This window comes from Notolepis coatsorum, assembly GCF_963971535.1.
Source record: "Notolepis coatsorum genome assembly, chromosome: 9".
Classification (NCBI taxonomy): domain Eukaryota; kingdom Metazoa; phylum Chordata; class Actinopteri; order Aulopiformes; family Paralepididae; genus Notolepis; species Notolepis coatsorum.
The window spans coordinates 25387574-25404106 of record NC_140173.1 but is presented as its reverse complement, the minus strand read 5'-3'; the positions used below and the strand labels follow the sequence as shown (position 1 = coordinate 25404106).

At 44.1% G+C, this 16533-nt stretch overlaps 1 protein-coding gene across 1 annotated transcript in view; it reads right to left on the bottom strand.

Moving 5' to 3' along the window:
- The window catches only part of acoxl (acyl-CoA oxidase-like), a 137367-nt gene that overhangs the window by 37136 nt on the left and 83698 nt on the right, over window positions 1-16533 (bottom strand). The window contains exons 13-14 of the mRNA XM_084321692.1: window positions 13488-13577; window positions 5219-5328 (exon numbers count right to left, since the gene is read on the bottom strand). Of these exons, the coding sequence (XP_084177818.1) occupies window positions 5219-5328; window positions 13488-13577 (200 nt within the window). The remainder of the gene's footprint in view (window positions 1-5218; window positions 5329-13487; window positions 13578-16533) is intronic.

Below are 16533 nucleotides of genomic sequence, written 5' to 3'. Positions count from 1 at the left end.
GAGGACTAGGAGGACTGGACAGGGAGGACTAGGAGGACTGGCCAGGGAGGACTAGGAGGACTGGACAGGGAGGACTAGGAGGACAGGACATGGATGACTAGGAGGACTGGACAGGGATGACTAGGAGGACTGGACAGGGAGGACTAGGAGGACTGGACAGGGAGGACTAGGAGGACTGGACTAGGATGACTAGGAGGACTGGACAGGGAGGACTAGGAGGACTGGACAGGGAGGACTAGGAGGACTGGACAGGGAGGACTAGGAGGACTGGACAGGGAGGACTAGGAGGACTAGGAGGACTGGACAGGGAGGACTAGGAGGACTAGGAGGACTGGACAGGGATGACTAGGAGGACTGGACAGGGATGACTAGGAGGACTGGACAGGGAGGACTAGGAGGACTGGACTATGATGACTGGACTAGGAGGACTAGGAGGACTGGACAGGGAGGACTAGGAGGACTGGACTAGGATGACTAGGAGGACTGGACAGGGAGGACTAGGATGACTAGGAGGACTGGACAGGGAGGACTAGGAGGACTGGACAGGGAGGACTAGGAGGACTGGACAGGGAGGACTAGGAGGACTGGACAGGGAGGACTAGGAGGACAGGGAGGACTAAACAAGGTCACTAAAAGAAGCTCCAGTAGAACTTCAGTGGAACAGCTTTGGTCCACGTTTATTCCCTGTTAGCAATTGTATTAGCAAACACTGCAACAGTAAATAAACTTGGGACCAATTTAGAATGTTTATGTTGGAGGTTTGAAACATATATAGTCAGGGCTTGACGTTAACTTTTTGGCTCGCTAGCCACTGTGGCTAGTGGTTTTCCAAAGTCACTAGCCACTCACCAAAAATCCCCGCACTCGCGCCCCCACCCAAAAAGTTATAAATATAGGTCATTTCTTCTTCACTAACCCCTGCTGGGGACAGTATCATTGTAATCATACTGCTACACGCCAACTGTACAACTGTGCTTCTGACTGTTGACTCCATTGTTTACTACTGCCTGCGACCAGTGACTCAGCCGCAAAAGGAGCTCCAGTTGGGGCAACGGCTGACTGGGACGCCTATTCTTTATTCCCAGCGGAAGAGTGCTGCCGAATGCTTCCGCGTTTTCCCTGATTGGCTGCGACACGCCCCGCGTAGCCGTAATCCCAGATGTTTTTCATTCGACGCTTAGCTCAACTGGTATGCCGCCGTGCTGTGGAGCCTGCGGTGCGGTTGGTCACAAGTTCGAATCACTTAAATTTTTTTTTTTTTTACGTTTATCATCTCTCGCTATAAACGTGCATTCTTCCGCTGGTTAAGTTTAGGCATTCTTTCGGAGTTGGTTAAGGTTAGGGAGGGTTAAGGTTAGGCATTCTTTCGGAGTTGGTTAAGGTTAGGGAGGGTTAAGGTTAGGCATTCTTTCAGAGTTGGTTAAGGTTAGGGTTAAGTTAAGGTTAGGCATTATTTCGGAGTTGGTTAAGGTTAGGGTTAAGTTAAGGTTAGGGAGGGTTAAGGTTAGGCATTATTTCGGAGTTGGTTAAGGTTAGGGTTTGTCACAGAGAATGCCCGTCTGTCTTTCTTGACGTGGAGGATGCAGCCTATTTCCGCACTGCCGCTCTCTCGCGCTGCCGCGGTCACATGGGCGTCGCAGCCAATCAGGGAAAACGCGGAAGCACGCGACGCACTCTTCCGCTGGGAATAAGCTACACGCGACTGGGACAAGATGGAGGGTGTAGATGTGGAAGAGTTGTGTTGAACCTAGCAATTACATTGTTGCTCCAAACGCTGTGAACATTATCATTGACACACCTATGACGTTAACTTTTTGGCTCACTAGCCACTGTGGCTAGTGGTTTTCCAAAGTCACTAGCCACTCAGCATTTTCACTAGCCCTGGGCAGGTGGGCAGGTGTCAACGTCAAGCCCTGTAATATAGTGTATATATAATTATATATATTTAGGGTGTAACGGTACGTGTATTCGTCCCTCGAATTTACGGTACGGCCGTCACAGTGAGGTATGCTCAGCCATACGGAGAATACGCCCCACAGCGCAACCGCTGCGCATCGCCAACACACACACACACGCCGCGCGTCGCCAACACACACACACACACCGCGCATCGCCAACACACAACAACAACATTCTCCCCCGCCGGACTCACGCTGATAAAAAAATATAAAATAAACATACTTTTTCGGACTGATCATCTGAGCTCCTCTCCACTCCACTCCAGTTGAACTGCTATTGTGTTTAAATCCAAATAATCCTCTGCCATTCTGTCATCAGTTCTCTAGTATTCAGTCTCGTGCAGTTAAATCCTCTCTAGAAGTGAAACTTACCAAGCCTATAAGTTGCACGATTTAGTGCTTGAATGCCCACCATCCACTTCAATGTTAGCGTTAATAACGCCTAATCTATGTTTTAAATTATGGCTATGTGTCTCATCTGCCCGTCGCTTAACAATGACTCGTTTTCCAGTCAACATTGTCGAAGCGGATTGTTTTTTTATCGGTTCATTTTCGTTTTATAGCATTTTGAAAAGCCCTCGTTTTCAAGGAAAATAAAAAGATTCCATGATAAAAGACGTTTACTGGAATATTCTAGAATACACAAAAACGTCATTTTTCTGCCTATTTATGAATCGTTTTTCAAATAAACGCTAGATTATCGATAGTATATGTGTACGTATATGCACGCTGGGGCCGCGAGCTGAAAATCGATTATCTGATTTCCTCAATAGCGATAGCCCACACACACACACATAGGGGACACGTTGATATCTCAGCGAATACAACTCTGATTATCCCAAGACTGGTAAAATAGATTCCTTACCTCAGATCAGATGATCTCCAAAAAGATCATTCCAATTCCTGATCGCCATTCCAAAAATCAATCACTACTGTCTACTATCGATTGGCTACTGTGAATATATATTCCAGGCTGATTCCCGTCCCGCGATCACTTCCATGTTCATCAGACGGCTTGCCAGCTCAGGGAGCCAGCTGGCCCCGCCTCTACATATCGACTGATCCGAGGTCAGTCTAAGCGACTGACGTGCAGTTACTCAGAGATAGACGATAGGGGGCACTTTTTTCCATTCTGAGCTGCTGATGGGGCTGGTGTACCAACGGGAGACTCGGTTGATGAAATATGAATTCAGATCGCTAATAAAAAAATAAAACGATAATTGTCGTCGGCGGCATTCAGGCATTGGGCTGATAAAACGTCTTATGACGTGATGGGCACTGAAAGTGTTAAAGGGGCACTAGGCAATTCATTTACTCTGGATGCCTGAACACAGAATGACACCAGTATCACTGACTACCACGGCAAGCCTATAGAAAATTATTATATTTAATAATAATAATTATAATAAATATAATATATAAATTAAATGTAAAAAAAAATATATTTAATAAAAAAAGAATTATATTAATAAGAATAATTATAAATAATTTTTTTCTGTTGTACCGAACTCGTACCGAACCGTGACCCCAATACCGAGGTACGTACCGAACGTGGCTTCTGTGTACCGTTACACCCCTATATAGCTGTCAAAATTAATGCTTTAACTCGAGATTAATTTAAATGATTTAAAGCGTTAATTTTTTTTGATCTAGATCTATGGAGTGAAAAATCGTCAACGTTCTGAACTTTCAGCAGTATATTTGCTTGTTCTTTTTTTGCATCGACTCATGCACCTTTTTGAAAATCATCTGACATGAAGATGGAACACATTTTTGTTGTTAATATGATTTATATTACTGGTAGTTCATACAAGACATTATCTTCCTCTAAGCCAGTGGTCACCAACCTTTTTAAGCCCAAGATCATTTTTTTTTGGTGAAGGCAAGATCTACCTATTGAAGCGTTGAGAGAAAAAGACAGCCAAGATTGTACTTTAAACTAAATGACTTTTATTTTCCTGTATTATAATTACATGCAATGCTTTGATCCAACATTAAAACGTCAAAGTAGAACTATTATGTACTTTCTCAGTCAGTGCTAAGTGCAGTCATCTTATGCAGCATCACTTTTCACATCAAAACAAAAGTAGAACTGTAATGTGGACTTTCTCATATTATTAACATTGACAAACATATTTACAATTAGCATTTTATAAAGTAGAACTGCAATGTGTACTTTCTCAGTCAGTGCTAAGTGCAGCATCAGTTTTCACATCAGAACAAAAGTAGAACTGTAATGTGGACTCTCATATTATTAACATTGACAAACATATTTACAATTAGCATTTTATAAAGTAGAACTGTAATGTGTACTTTCTCAGTCAGTGCTAAGTGCAGCATCACTTTTCACATCAAAACAAAAGTAGAACTGTAATGTTTACTTTCTCAGTCAGTGCTAAGTGCAGCATCACTTTTCACATCAAAACAAAAGTAGAACTGTAATGTTTACTTTCTCAGTCAGTGCTAAGTGCAGCATCACTTTTCACATCAAAACAAAAGTAGAACTGTAATGTTTACTTTCTCAGTCAGTGCTAAGTGCAGTCAGTGCTAAGTGCAGCATCATTTTCACATCAAAACAAAAGTAGAACTGTATGTGTACTTTCTCAGTCAGTGCTAAGTGCAGCATCACTTTTCACATCAAAAAAAAAGTAGAACTGTAATGTGGACTCTCAGGGTAAGATCTACATTTTTTTTTTTTTTTTTTTTTTTTTTTTAATTTTCATGGAAAGATCTACAGGGACAGTCTCAAAGATCGACCAGTCGATCAAGATCGACGGGTTGGTGACCACTGCTATAAGCCAATCTGCACTTTAACATAGGCCTGGGTTGTTTTTAGTTCTGTTAGCGCCGCGGATATAAGAAAGAGGTCTAGCTGAGTCAATGTTGATGGTTTTGTTGAACATTTGTATTTCACAGGAGAGGAACTGTATTCAAAGAAAGCTATTAAAATAGTCTTTGAATCTAAATATACTTTCTTTGTGTTGATTTTACATTAATTCCATGATTTTACTCAAGTAAATATCTGTTACAAGCTTCGGTCTTAAGTAGAAAATTAATCTAGATTAATTACAGAAAATTGTGAGATTAATTAGGTCATTTTTTTTTCATCTATTGACAGCACTAATATATATAAATATACGCCCAGCCCATTGCTCCGTAACCTTGCCTAGTCGTAGCTCGGTCCCGTGCAAAACACGCACGCGAGAAGGTGCCGACCCGCCCACCTCTAACGAGGCATGTCTCTGATTGGTTGTTCTGACCTGGTTCGCAGGCTGTCTGAGGCACTATTGGTCCAGGTCCTGATGAGCCCGCCAACCAGACTGCCCTCCATCTGACGAGTGTACTGGGTCATCAACTCCCGCACCACCACCTGGGGGGAGAACACACACACACACACACACACACACACACACACCCACACCCCCACACCCACACCCACACACACTAAGTAAGAGACATGAGTGGGAGAATAGTTTCATTTGACAGTAAGCAGACAGAAACACTCACACCAGAGAGATTGATTTAAAGACAAAGAGTGACAGACAGACAGACAGACACAAAGGGAGACAGAGACAAAGACAGACAGACAAAGACAGACGGACACAAAGACAGTGACAGACAGACACAAAGACAGTGACAGACAGACACAAAGACAGTGACAGACACAAAGACAGTGACAGACACAAAGACAGTGACAGACAGACAGACACAAAGACAGTGACAGACACAAAGACAGTGACAGACAGACACAAAGACAGTGACAGACACAAAGACAGTGACAGACACAAAGACAGTGACAGACAGACACAAAGACAGTGACAGACACAAAGACAGTGACAGACACAAAGACAGTGACAGACAGACACAAAGACAGTGACAGACAGACACAAAGACAGTGACACACAAAGACAGTGACAGACAGACACAAAGACAGTGACAGACAGACACAAAGACAGTGACAGACACAAAGACAGTGACAGACACAAAGACAGTGACAGACACAAAGACAGTGACAGACAGACACAAAGACAGTGACAGACAGACACAAAGACAGTGACAGACAGACACAAAGACAGTGACAGACACAAAGACAGTGACAGACAGACACAAAGACAGTGACAGACACAAAGACAGTGACAGACACAAAGACAGTGACAGACAGACACAAAGACAGTGACAGACAGACACAAAGACAGTGACAGACACAAAGACAGTGACAGACACAAAGACAGTGACAGACACAAAGACAGTGACAGACACAAAGACAGTGACACACAAAGACAGTGACACACAAAGACAGTGACAGACACAAAGACAGTGACAGACACAAAGACAGTGACAGACACAAAGACAGTGACAGACAGACACAAAGACAGTGACAGACACAAAGACAGTGACAGACACAAAGACAGTGACAGACACAAAGACAGTGACAGACACAAAGACAGTGACACACAAAGACAGTGACAGACACAAAGACAGTGACAGACACAAAGACAGTGACAGACAGACACAAAGACAGTGACAGACAGACACAAAGACAGTGACAGACACAAAGACAGTGACAGACACAAAGACAGTGACAGACACAAAGACAGTGACAGACAGACAGACGCAAAGACAGTGACAGACACAAAGACAGTGACAGACAGACAGACACAAAGACAGTGACAGACAGACACAAAGACAGTGACAGACACAAAGACAGTGACAGACGGACACAAAGACAGTGACAGACACAAATACAGTGACAGACAGACACAAAGACAGTGACAGACACAAAGACAGTGACAGACACAAAGACAGTGACATACAGACACAAAGACAGTGACAGACAGACACAAAGACAGTGACAGACAGACACAAAGACAGTGACAGACACAAAGACAGTGACAGACACAAAGACAGTGACACACAAAGACAGTGACAGACACAAAGACAGTGACAGACAGACACAAAGACAGTGACACACAAAGACAGTGACAGACAGACACAAAGACAGTGACAGACAGACACAAAGACAGTGACACACAAAGACAGTGACAGACGGACACAAAGACAGTGACAGACAGACACAAAGACAGTGACAGACACAAAGACAGTGACAGACGGACACAAAGACAGTGACAGACAGACACAAAGACAGTGACAGACACAAAGACAGTGACACACAAAGACAGTGACAGACAGACACAAAGACAGTGACAGACACAAAGACAGTGACACACAAAGACAGTGACAGACAGACAGACAGTGACAGACAGACAGACACAAAGACAGTGACAGACACAAAGACAGTGACAGACAGACACAAAGACAGTGGCAGACAAAGACAGTGACAGACACAAAGACAGTGACAGACAGACACAAAGACAGTGACAGACAAAGACAGTGACAGACACAAAGACAGTGACAGACAGACACAAAGACAGTGACAGACACAAAGACAGTGACAGACAGACACAAAGACAGTGACACACAAAGACAGTGACAGACACAAAGACAGTGACAGACAGACACAAAGACAGTGACAGACGGACACAAAGACAGTGACACACAAAGACAGTGACAGACAGACACAAAGACAGTGACAGACACAAAGACAGTGACAGACACAAAGACAGTGACAGACACAAAGACAGTGACAGACACAAAGACAGTGACAGACACAAAGACAGTGACAGGCACAAAGACAGTGACAGACAGACACAAAGACAGTGACAGACAGACACAAAGACAGTGACAGACAGACACAAAGACAGTGACAGACAGACACAAAGACAGTGACAGACACAAAGACAGTGACAGACACAAAGACAGTGACAGACAGACACAAAGACAGTGACAGACACAAAGACAGTGACAGACACAAAGACAGTGACAGACACAAAGACAGTGACAGACACAAAGACAGTGACAGACACAAAGACAGTGACAGACACAAAGACAGTGACAGACAGACACAAAGACAGTGACAGACAGACACAAAGACAGTGACAGACACAAAGACAGTGACAGACACAAAGACAGTGACAGACAGACACAAAGACAGTGACAGACAGACACAAAGACAGTGACAGACACAAAGACAGTGACAGACACAAAGACAGTGACAGACAGACACAAAGACAGTGACAGACAGACACAAAGACAGTGACAACAAAGACAGTGACAGACAGACACAAAGACAGTGACAGACGGACACAAAGACAGTGACAGACACAAAGACAGTGACAGACACAAAGACAGTGACAGACACAAAGACAGTGAGAGACGGACACAAAGACAGTGACAGACAGACACAAAGACAGTGACAACGGCAGAGACAGAGACAAATACAGTGACAGACAGACACAAAGACAGAGACAGAGACAAATACAGTGACAGACAGACACAAAGACAGGGAGACAGAGACAAAGAGTGACGGACAGACACAACGACAGAGACAAAGAGAGTGACAGACACAAAGATACACTCAGACAGATTGACACATAATGCAGCAGCTTTGATGCAAATGGCCTCCTCACGACAAACACAAAGGGGCACTTCAGCAAAAAACAAGTCTCACACACTCTAAACAGTTTTGCACACATTCCTTTAGTTCGACAGTTATTGAGAGTAATTGAGTTTGAATATGGCCACCAGTGATGTCATCAGGCACAGCACTGTGAAATGATGTAGATGAAGAAATAGCAATACCATGTCTTATAGGGACTGCTACCTTATTTGAGCAGTAATTAACACAACACGAGGATCCAATGTCCCCGATGACATCACTGGTGGCCATATTCAAACTAATTTACTCTCAATTATTGTCAAACAAAATTAATGAAAATAATCACTGCATCTCATCCCAGAGAAATCTATGTGTGAAAAAAGTGTCATTCTAGTAATCTAGTGTCAAGTGAACTCAGATCCTTGTGACTGGAGGAGCGGGTTAGTACACTTTACATGAGGACAGTGAGTTCCCGTCAGGTCCCACTATGTAGACAAACACTGAGAATATTATTTACACACAGCACAGTGTGTTCCGACACTGCAGGGCAGTGGGCTAACGCTCGCAAAAATAGGTCACGCACGCACAAACTCACTCACGGTAATAATAATGACAATAACAAATGTACATTACAGTATAAAGTACTTTTCTAGAACGCAAGGTCATTTTACACTGAAGGACGGGGCTAGTGAGACAAACAACAGATAAACACAAACACACGAGGATGGATGGGGGGCTAAGAGAGGACAGTGGAGAAGAGATGGGTCTTAAACACAAACACACGAGGATGGATGGGGGGCTAAGAGAGGACAGTGGAGAAGAGATGGGTCTTAAACACAAACACACGAGGATGGATGGGGGGCTAAGAGAGGACAGTGGAGAAGAGATGGGTCTTAAACACAAACACGAGGATGGATGGGGGGCTAAGAGAGAACAGTGGAGAAGAGATGGGTCTTAAACACAAACACGAGGATGGATGGGGGGCTAAGAGAGGACAGTGGAGAAGAGATGGGTCTTAAACACAAACACACGAGGATGGATGGGGGGCTAAGAGAGGACAGTGGAGAAGAGATGGGTCTTAAACACAAACACACGAGGATGGATGGGGGGCTAAGAGAGGACAGTGGAGAAGAGATGGGTCTTAAACACAAACACACGAGGATGGATGGGGGGCTAAGAGAGGACAGTGGAGAAGAGATGGGTATATTGTTTACACTGCTTTTTTACTACCTGTACCTTCACGATGAATTGAAAATGGGGGACCCTGATGTAAACAAGACGAAAGTCTTTCTCTGGTCTGCATCCCCTTAACAATTGTGTGTATTGAGCTGTACTGTATTGTACCCATTCTGCAATCTGTTAATAAAGTGTTCAATCAATCAATCAATCCCTCCCCCCTCCCCCATGCTGCTATGATGCCTGAATTTCCCCAAGGGGATCAATAAAGGAATATCTTATATTATATACCTTCAAATTAAAGCTGAAAGTCTGCACTTAAAGGGGAACTATTTTACTATTTCTTTCACTATTTGGGCATGAGGAGAATTGGAAGAATGCGCCAATATGAGAATTAGAGACATAGATCCCATTAATATAAGTCCACATAGCTAGGAAACAATGCTAAACACTGAAAAAGGCCATTTATAAGATAGTTCCCCTTTAAAGCAGATAGACATTGTGTCAATGTCTAAATATTTATGGACCTGACTGTAGATGTGTGGGCAGGGGAGGAAACTAACTTTTTGGCTTACCAGCCAACTGGCGAGTATCTGATTTTGTGATAATTACTTCTTTGTATGTCAAGCCGCGTCAATGTTGTGTATGCATCTGGGTAGGCACACTGTGCCTTTAAGACAGCACGGTGGTCTTACGACAGTGCTGTCAAGTGTTGTGGTAACGTCAGTTGGGTTGGTGTGCTGTTGACGTTGTGTGCACAGTGCACTGGTTGAGCTAGCCCCTTTCGTGACTGCGATGTGCAAGCCAGGGGCTTTTGAGCATGAAATAAAATGTCTAACCTTACGTCGTAGTCCGGTGCTTTTTTGGAAACATTATAGTCATAACAGATATACACCTAGCTGGCTGCTTTGAGCACACGGGGCTAACGTTAGCTAGCAAGCACCTATATCTAAAACGCTAACTAGAAGCTAACCACCGTATACAGTTCCAGTAGACAACATTACACCTCTGATTTAAATGTGTCCTTAGTAACTTATACTCGATGGTTGTTGTTGTGAAGGATCAGATTAAACCGAATATATATATTTATTTATGGATATATATTTAATAGTATTTGTATATCGTTTGATATCCCTTGTATATTCCTTGTACATATACACTGAATATCCCTTTAGTCTACTAACAGCCCATAATAGTTTCATTCTCTCATTGGACAAGAACTTGGCGCCAGCAGCCAAGCCCCTTGGTTCAAGTTCAATCGTGCCGACGAACATGTCGTTACTAGCCCGGTTCCGCGTAGGAATACGTCTGGCGAAATACGAATGGTACTATTTGTTCACAGCGCATATATATATGGCGCAAGTAAAGTAGAACTTTCTTTTAGTCCCTTAGCCCTTAGTTCTTTACCCTCCAACCTAGTGGCAAGACGTTAAGCCTCACCCACGATACACGTGTGGTGCAGTATGGTCAACTTGGCCTCAGAATGGCATTGAGACATCGTGTGGATTAATAGTTGAATTGTCATAGTTTGGCACTATACCGTCGAGTGGGACGTATTTCTATTAAGTTAATAATAGTCTATTATGTATGGTGCATCGTTCGGTTAGAGTTATACAGTGAGTAGTACCCCCATCGTTTCCTCGCGTTATCTAGAGTCTTAACCAGGCTGGGCAGACCACGTGTGGTGCTTTCATCCGAGGAGTTCTGGGCTAGGACGAGTGGACCTGCACATTGGATTACCTTACCCGGACGACGGCGAGCCCTACACGGCTTGGATTATCTACTTGCTTTGGGTGCTTTGATTTATGCCATGGATAACAGCCAACACTGGTGAGTGTTGGAACTACCCCCCGAGAGGAGTCCAGGTGAGACGGCGCTCTACCCCGAGTGAGGTCGCCTCACGTCTCTTCGTTGTGGACCGGCAGCTACCGTCTACAAGAGGGCCCAACTGTATTCATCTGTGGACCAAGGTTCTGTGGGCACCGTGTTCAGCACTCTGAATTCTCCCAAGAAATCGTTGGCCAGATGGGATATCGCCGGCGGCTCTCCTAACCCCCCCCCCCCCTACTGACTTACAACCAGCAGGACCCCCCTTTAGTATATCCAGCTATAATCATTAAGTACCATCGCTATAGTTCCCTAAAGAACCAGGTTGTATACTTGCTTCCTGCGTAACCAGAGATTGGACATTCAGTGTTGATTTGCCTACGAATACTCATTTGCCTTACAAGTGCATTCAAATCATAAATGTCATTAAGTGAACGTTGTATATACCCTTTGCTATATATTAAATATTCGACGGATACATTTGTGTGGACTTGGTTTCATGGTGGGAAAGTGTTCATCATATCTATATCATGTACTGTGTGGCCAGTAGTTAAAGTACATAAAGCGGTAGTGGTTTAATGATACCATACTTATCAATACAGTCAGGGAATTGTACCCCTCAGTTACAGTTGTACTAGGGTTGGATGCAGTTCCCCGTTGGTCAGTCTGTCCGTTTTCCATATTCTGCTGTGTTTAACGTTATCTGTTTGCGAGTGCTCCTGATGGCTAGCCTAGTAGTACCGCGGGACTTTTATTATTATTATATGTCCGCGAGTTGGCCAGTACTGCGCAAACGTTTATTAAACATTATATGTCCGCGGGTGGTCTTGTGCAGTGCTCTCGTGGCACTGTCAACTAAAGCGAACACTCAGAAGACGCGCACCGTTTGCCAGTGCAGTGATTGCAGAATGTTTTATTTTTTTGTATACTCGCCAGACTGGCGAGTGGTCTTCATGAATCACTCGCCAAACGTAAAAAATACTCGCATTTGGCGAGTAAAGTGGCCTAATTTCCTCCCCTGTGTGTGGGCCTATAGTTATGTACAGTTAAGTATTCTTTAGCCATCTCATAGTTTGATTATTGCATTATGGAGCTTGTCTTGTCTGTGTGTGTACTAGTTTTTGTCCTATTTACTTATATGTTATGATATAAGTGTAACGGATGGTAGCATGAGGCGCAGTCACGATGGACTTCAGATGTTGTGAAGTGACTGTGGCGAGTAGTGGTGCTGTGGGTTAAACTCACTCTCACCCTTAAAAGACACAGACATGTTGCAAAGCAGTGAGTTCACTTCTTGGTATAGCGTCTGACCACTAGGGCTGTACCGAATGTCATTTTTTAACATTCAAAGCTTCGATTGAAGTAATCGAACGAAGCTTCGAATGTCTATAATTTCTTTTTACAAAAAAAAATATATATATTTTTTTTTAATTACTTCTATTTTTTTTTACTGAATCGTCAATTTGAATAAAGTGATTCATCTGATTAAATTAGTCTTTTTCTTTTATTAAATCAACTTTCTTTAATGAATATAACTCATCAGTTTTGTCAACATAAATAATCCAATAAGGGCACGGTTGGTATGAAAGTGATGGTGACGTCTTATAGTACAATATTAGTGTAGCCTAATATTTAACTGCAACTGTGGAGAAAACCCCCATTGGTTTAAACAGATTGAATAGACAACATTTTTTTTATTTTTATTTTTCGAAATTCGAATGTTGATTTAGAATTCGAATGTCAACATTATGATCGAAGCATTCGGTACAGCCCTAGAGACCACGGGTTCAAAACTCCCTCTGGGCATCAAATTTTAAGGTGACGATGTCACAACCGTTACATAAGTATAAGTATCATGTTGCACAGCCACAATGTAAGCCTCAAGCTGCATTTGCACACAACACTGAAAAAAGTGTTTGTCTACTACTGTGGCCTGCAGCGGTACAGTCAGAGACAATCTATATAATGAGGAGACATTATATCAAGATGGTAGTTTGTAGAGTGACTGTTGTGTTGACATATCCTCTTACCTGCAGCATCACCATGTTGTCTCCTTCGAATGTGACGAAGACATCCGAGTCACACTTCAGAGCAGGGATACGATTCTCCATCATGAAGCCCTACAGGACAGAAAATATACAGTCAACACTACTAATACATTACTAATACTACTACTACAGTACTAATACTACTACTACAGTACTAATACTACTACTACAGTACCAATACTACAGTACCAATACTACTACTACAGTACCAATACTACTACTACAGTACCAATACTACTACTACAGTACCAATACTACTACTACAGTACTAATACTACTACTACAGTACTAATACTACTACTACAGTACTAATACTACTACTACAGTACCAATACTACTACTACAGTACTAATACTACTACTACAGTACTAATACTACCACTACTTAATAATAATAATATAATAATGCAGGACCTGTCACAGAGGTCTTTAATTGGCATGCAATTATCCTCAATGTTAGCGGTTAGCACACACACACACACCGGAACACACATTTACATTTTACATTTAGTCATTTAGCTGACGCTTTTATCCAAAGCGACTTACAAGTTCTGTACGACAAGCCATCAGGAAGGGCACAACTCTATCAGCTGAGTAACAATGTTCATCAAAGTGTTGAGTGCTACAGTGTAGGTTAGTTTATTAGGACAAGTGCATGACAGTATGGTTAGTTAGGGTTATATTTTTTTTTTTTTTTCTTTTTTTTATTCAGATAATGGTTGAAGAAGTGCGTCTTTAGTCGACGGCGAAAGATTGGACGTGTTTCGGCTGTCCTAACTGGGGTGGGTAGTTCATTCCACCATTGTGGGGCAAGGACTGAGAATAGGCGACTTCTCTTTGATGACCCTCCCGGAGCTTGGATAGGAGTAGGTCTGAGGCGGCCAGAAGATGCAGAGCGTAGGGGTCTTGAGGGTGTGTAGTTAGAGACCATTGACCGGAGGTAGGCGGGAGCAGTTCCCTTTGCCGCACGGTATGCTAGGTCGAGGGCCTTGAAGCGGATTCGTGCAGCAATGGGGAGCCAGTGCAGGTCCCTAAGAAGTGGGGTGACATGGGCCGACTTCGGTAGGATTGAGATCAGGCGGGCCGCTGCGTTCTGAATGAGTTGAAGAGGCTTAGTGGCAGTGGCCGGGAGGCCAGCGAGCAGTGCGTTGCAGTAGTCGAGGCGGGAGATGACTGTTGATTGGACGAGGAGTTGGGTGGCTTCTTTTGTCAGGAAGGGGCGTATCCTTCTGACGTTGCTCAGGAGGAATCGGCAGGTTCTGGTTGTCGCTGCGATGTGAGCAGAGAAGTTCAACTGGTCGTCGAGGACAACACCAAGGTTCTTGGCGGTCGGGGACGCGGTCACAGCTGCATTCTCGACTGTGATGGAAAGGTCGGTCAGGGGGGAGGATTTGGCCGGCAGGTGGAGCAATTCTGTTTTGCTTAGGTTCAGTTTGAGGTGGTTGGTCGTCATCCAGGCGGAGATGTCGGACAGACAGGCCGAGATCCGCTCAGAGACGTGGATATCTGAGGGAGGGAAGGAGAGGAAGAGTTGAGTATCGTCGGCATAACAGTGGTAGGAGAAGCCATGAGACGTGATAATGTTACCCAGTGATTTAGTGTAGAGGGAGAAGAGAAGGGGTCCTAAAACCGAGCCCTGGGGGACACCCGTCCGCAGGGGGCGGGTGGCCGACAGGGTCCCTCTCCATGACACTTGGTAGGAGCGGTCATTGAGGTATGATGACAACCATGTCAGCGCAGAGACAGCCACTCCCATTCCTGCGAGGGCCGCGAGGAGGATCTGGTGGTTGACTGTGTCGAAGGCTGCAGATAGATCTAGGAGAATCAGGACAGAGGAGAGGCCTTTCGCTTTTGCTAAGTGAAGTGCCTCTGTGACCGCAATGAGGGCTGTCTCTGTGGAGTGACCAGTCCTGAAGCCTGACTGATTAGGGTCTAGGAGGTCATTCTGTAAGAGATAAGCAGTTCAAGTGTTTTAGAAAGGAAGGAGAGAAGAGAGACAGGACGGTAGTTGCCTATGACGGTAGGGTTCAGGGATGTTTTTTTTATGAGGGGCGTGACTCTGGCTTGTTTTAGGGAGGTGGGGACCACCCCCGAGTTGAGTGAGGAGTTGATGGTTGTAGTTAGGAATGGGAGGATGTCTGGTGCTATGGTCTGGAGGAGTGGGGAAGGTAGCCGGTCCAGCTGGCATGTAGTCGGACGCACACACGCATGCATTGTTTTTGTAGGATCGCCGATGCGATACTCCTCTGCGCATAACCCATCCCGTCATCCTTCCCCCCAAGTGTAGCCGGGAGCAGACGAGGGCTGTGGCGCCCGGGGACCATCCAAGTGCTCCTGCCCGTCTTCGTCACGGACGCGACAGCGTTAGCGATCTGTTGTTTTGCATGTTTTTCCATTGGGTTTCTCTTATCGGGGGGGGGGGCTTGCGAGCACGGGGAGAACATGCAAACTCCACACAGAAAGGCCTGGGAGATCCCCCACCTGGGTACCTGGCATTGCGGAAACCTGGTCCCCAAGCGGGAATCGAACCCTGGACCTTCTTGCTGTGAGGCGACAGTGTTAACCACTACACCACCGTGCCGCTACAGTACTAATACTATAGTACTAATACTACTGCAGTACCAATACTACCACTACAGTACCAATACTACTACTACTACTACAGTACCAATACTACCACTACAGTACTAATACTACTACAGTACTAATACTACCACTACAGTAATACTACTACTACAGTACCAATACTACTACTACAGTAATAATACCACTACAGTAATAATACTACCACTACAGTACTAATACTACTACAGTACCAATACCATCACTACAGTACCAATACTACAGTACTAATACTACCACTACAGTACTAATACTACTACAGTACTAATATTACCACTACAGTACTAATACTACTACTACAGTACCAATACTACAGTACTAATACTACTACAGTACTAATACTACTACAGTACTAATACTACTACAGTACTAATACTACTACTACTACAGTACTAATACTACTACAG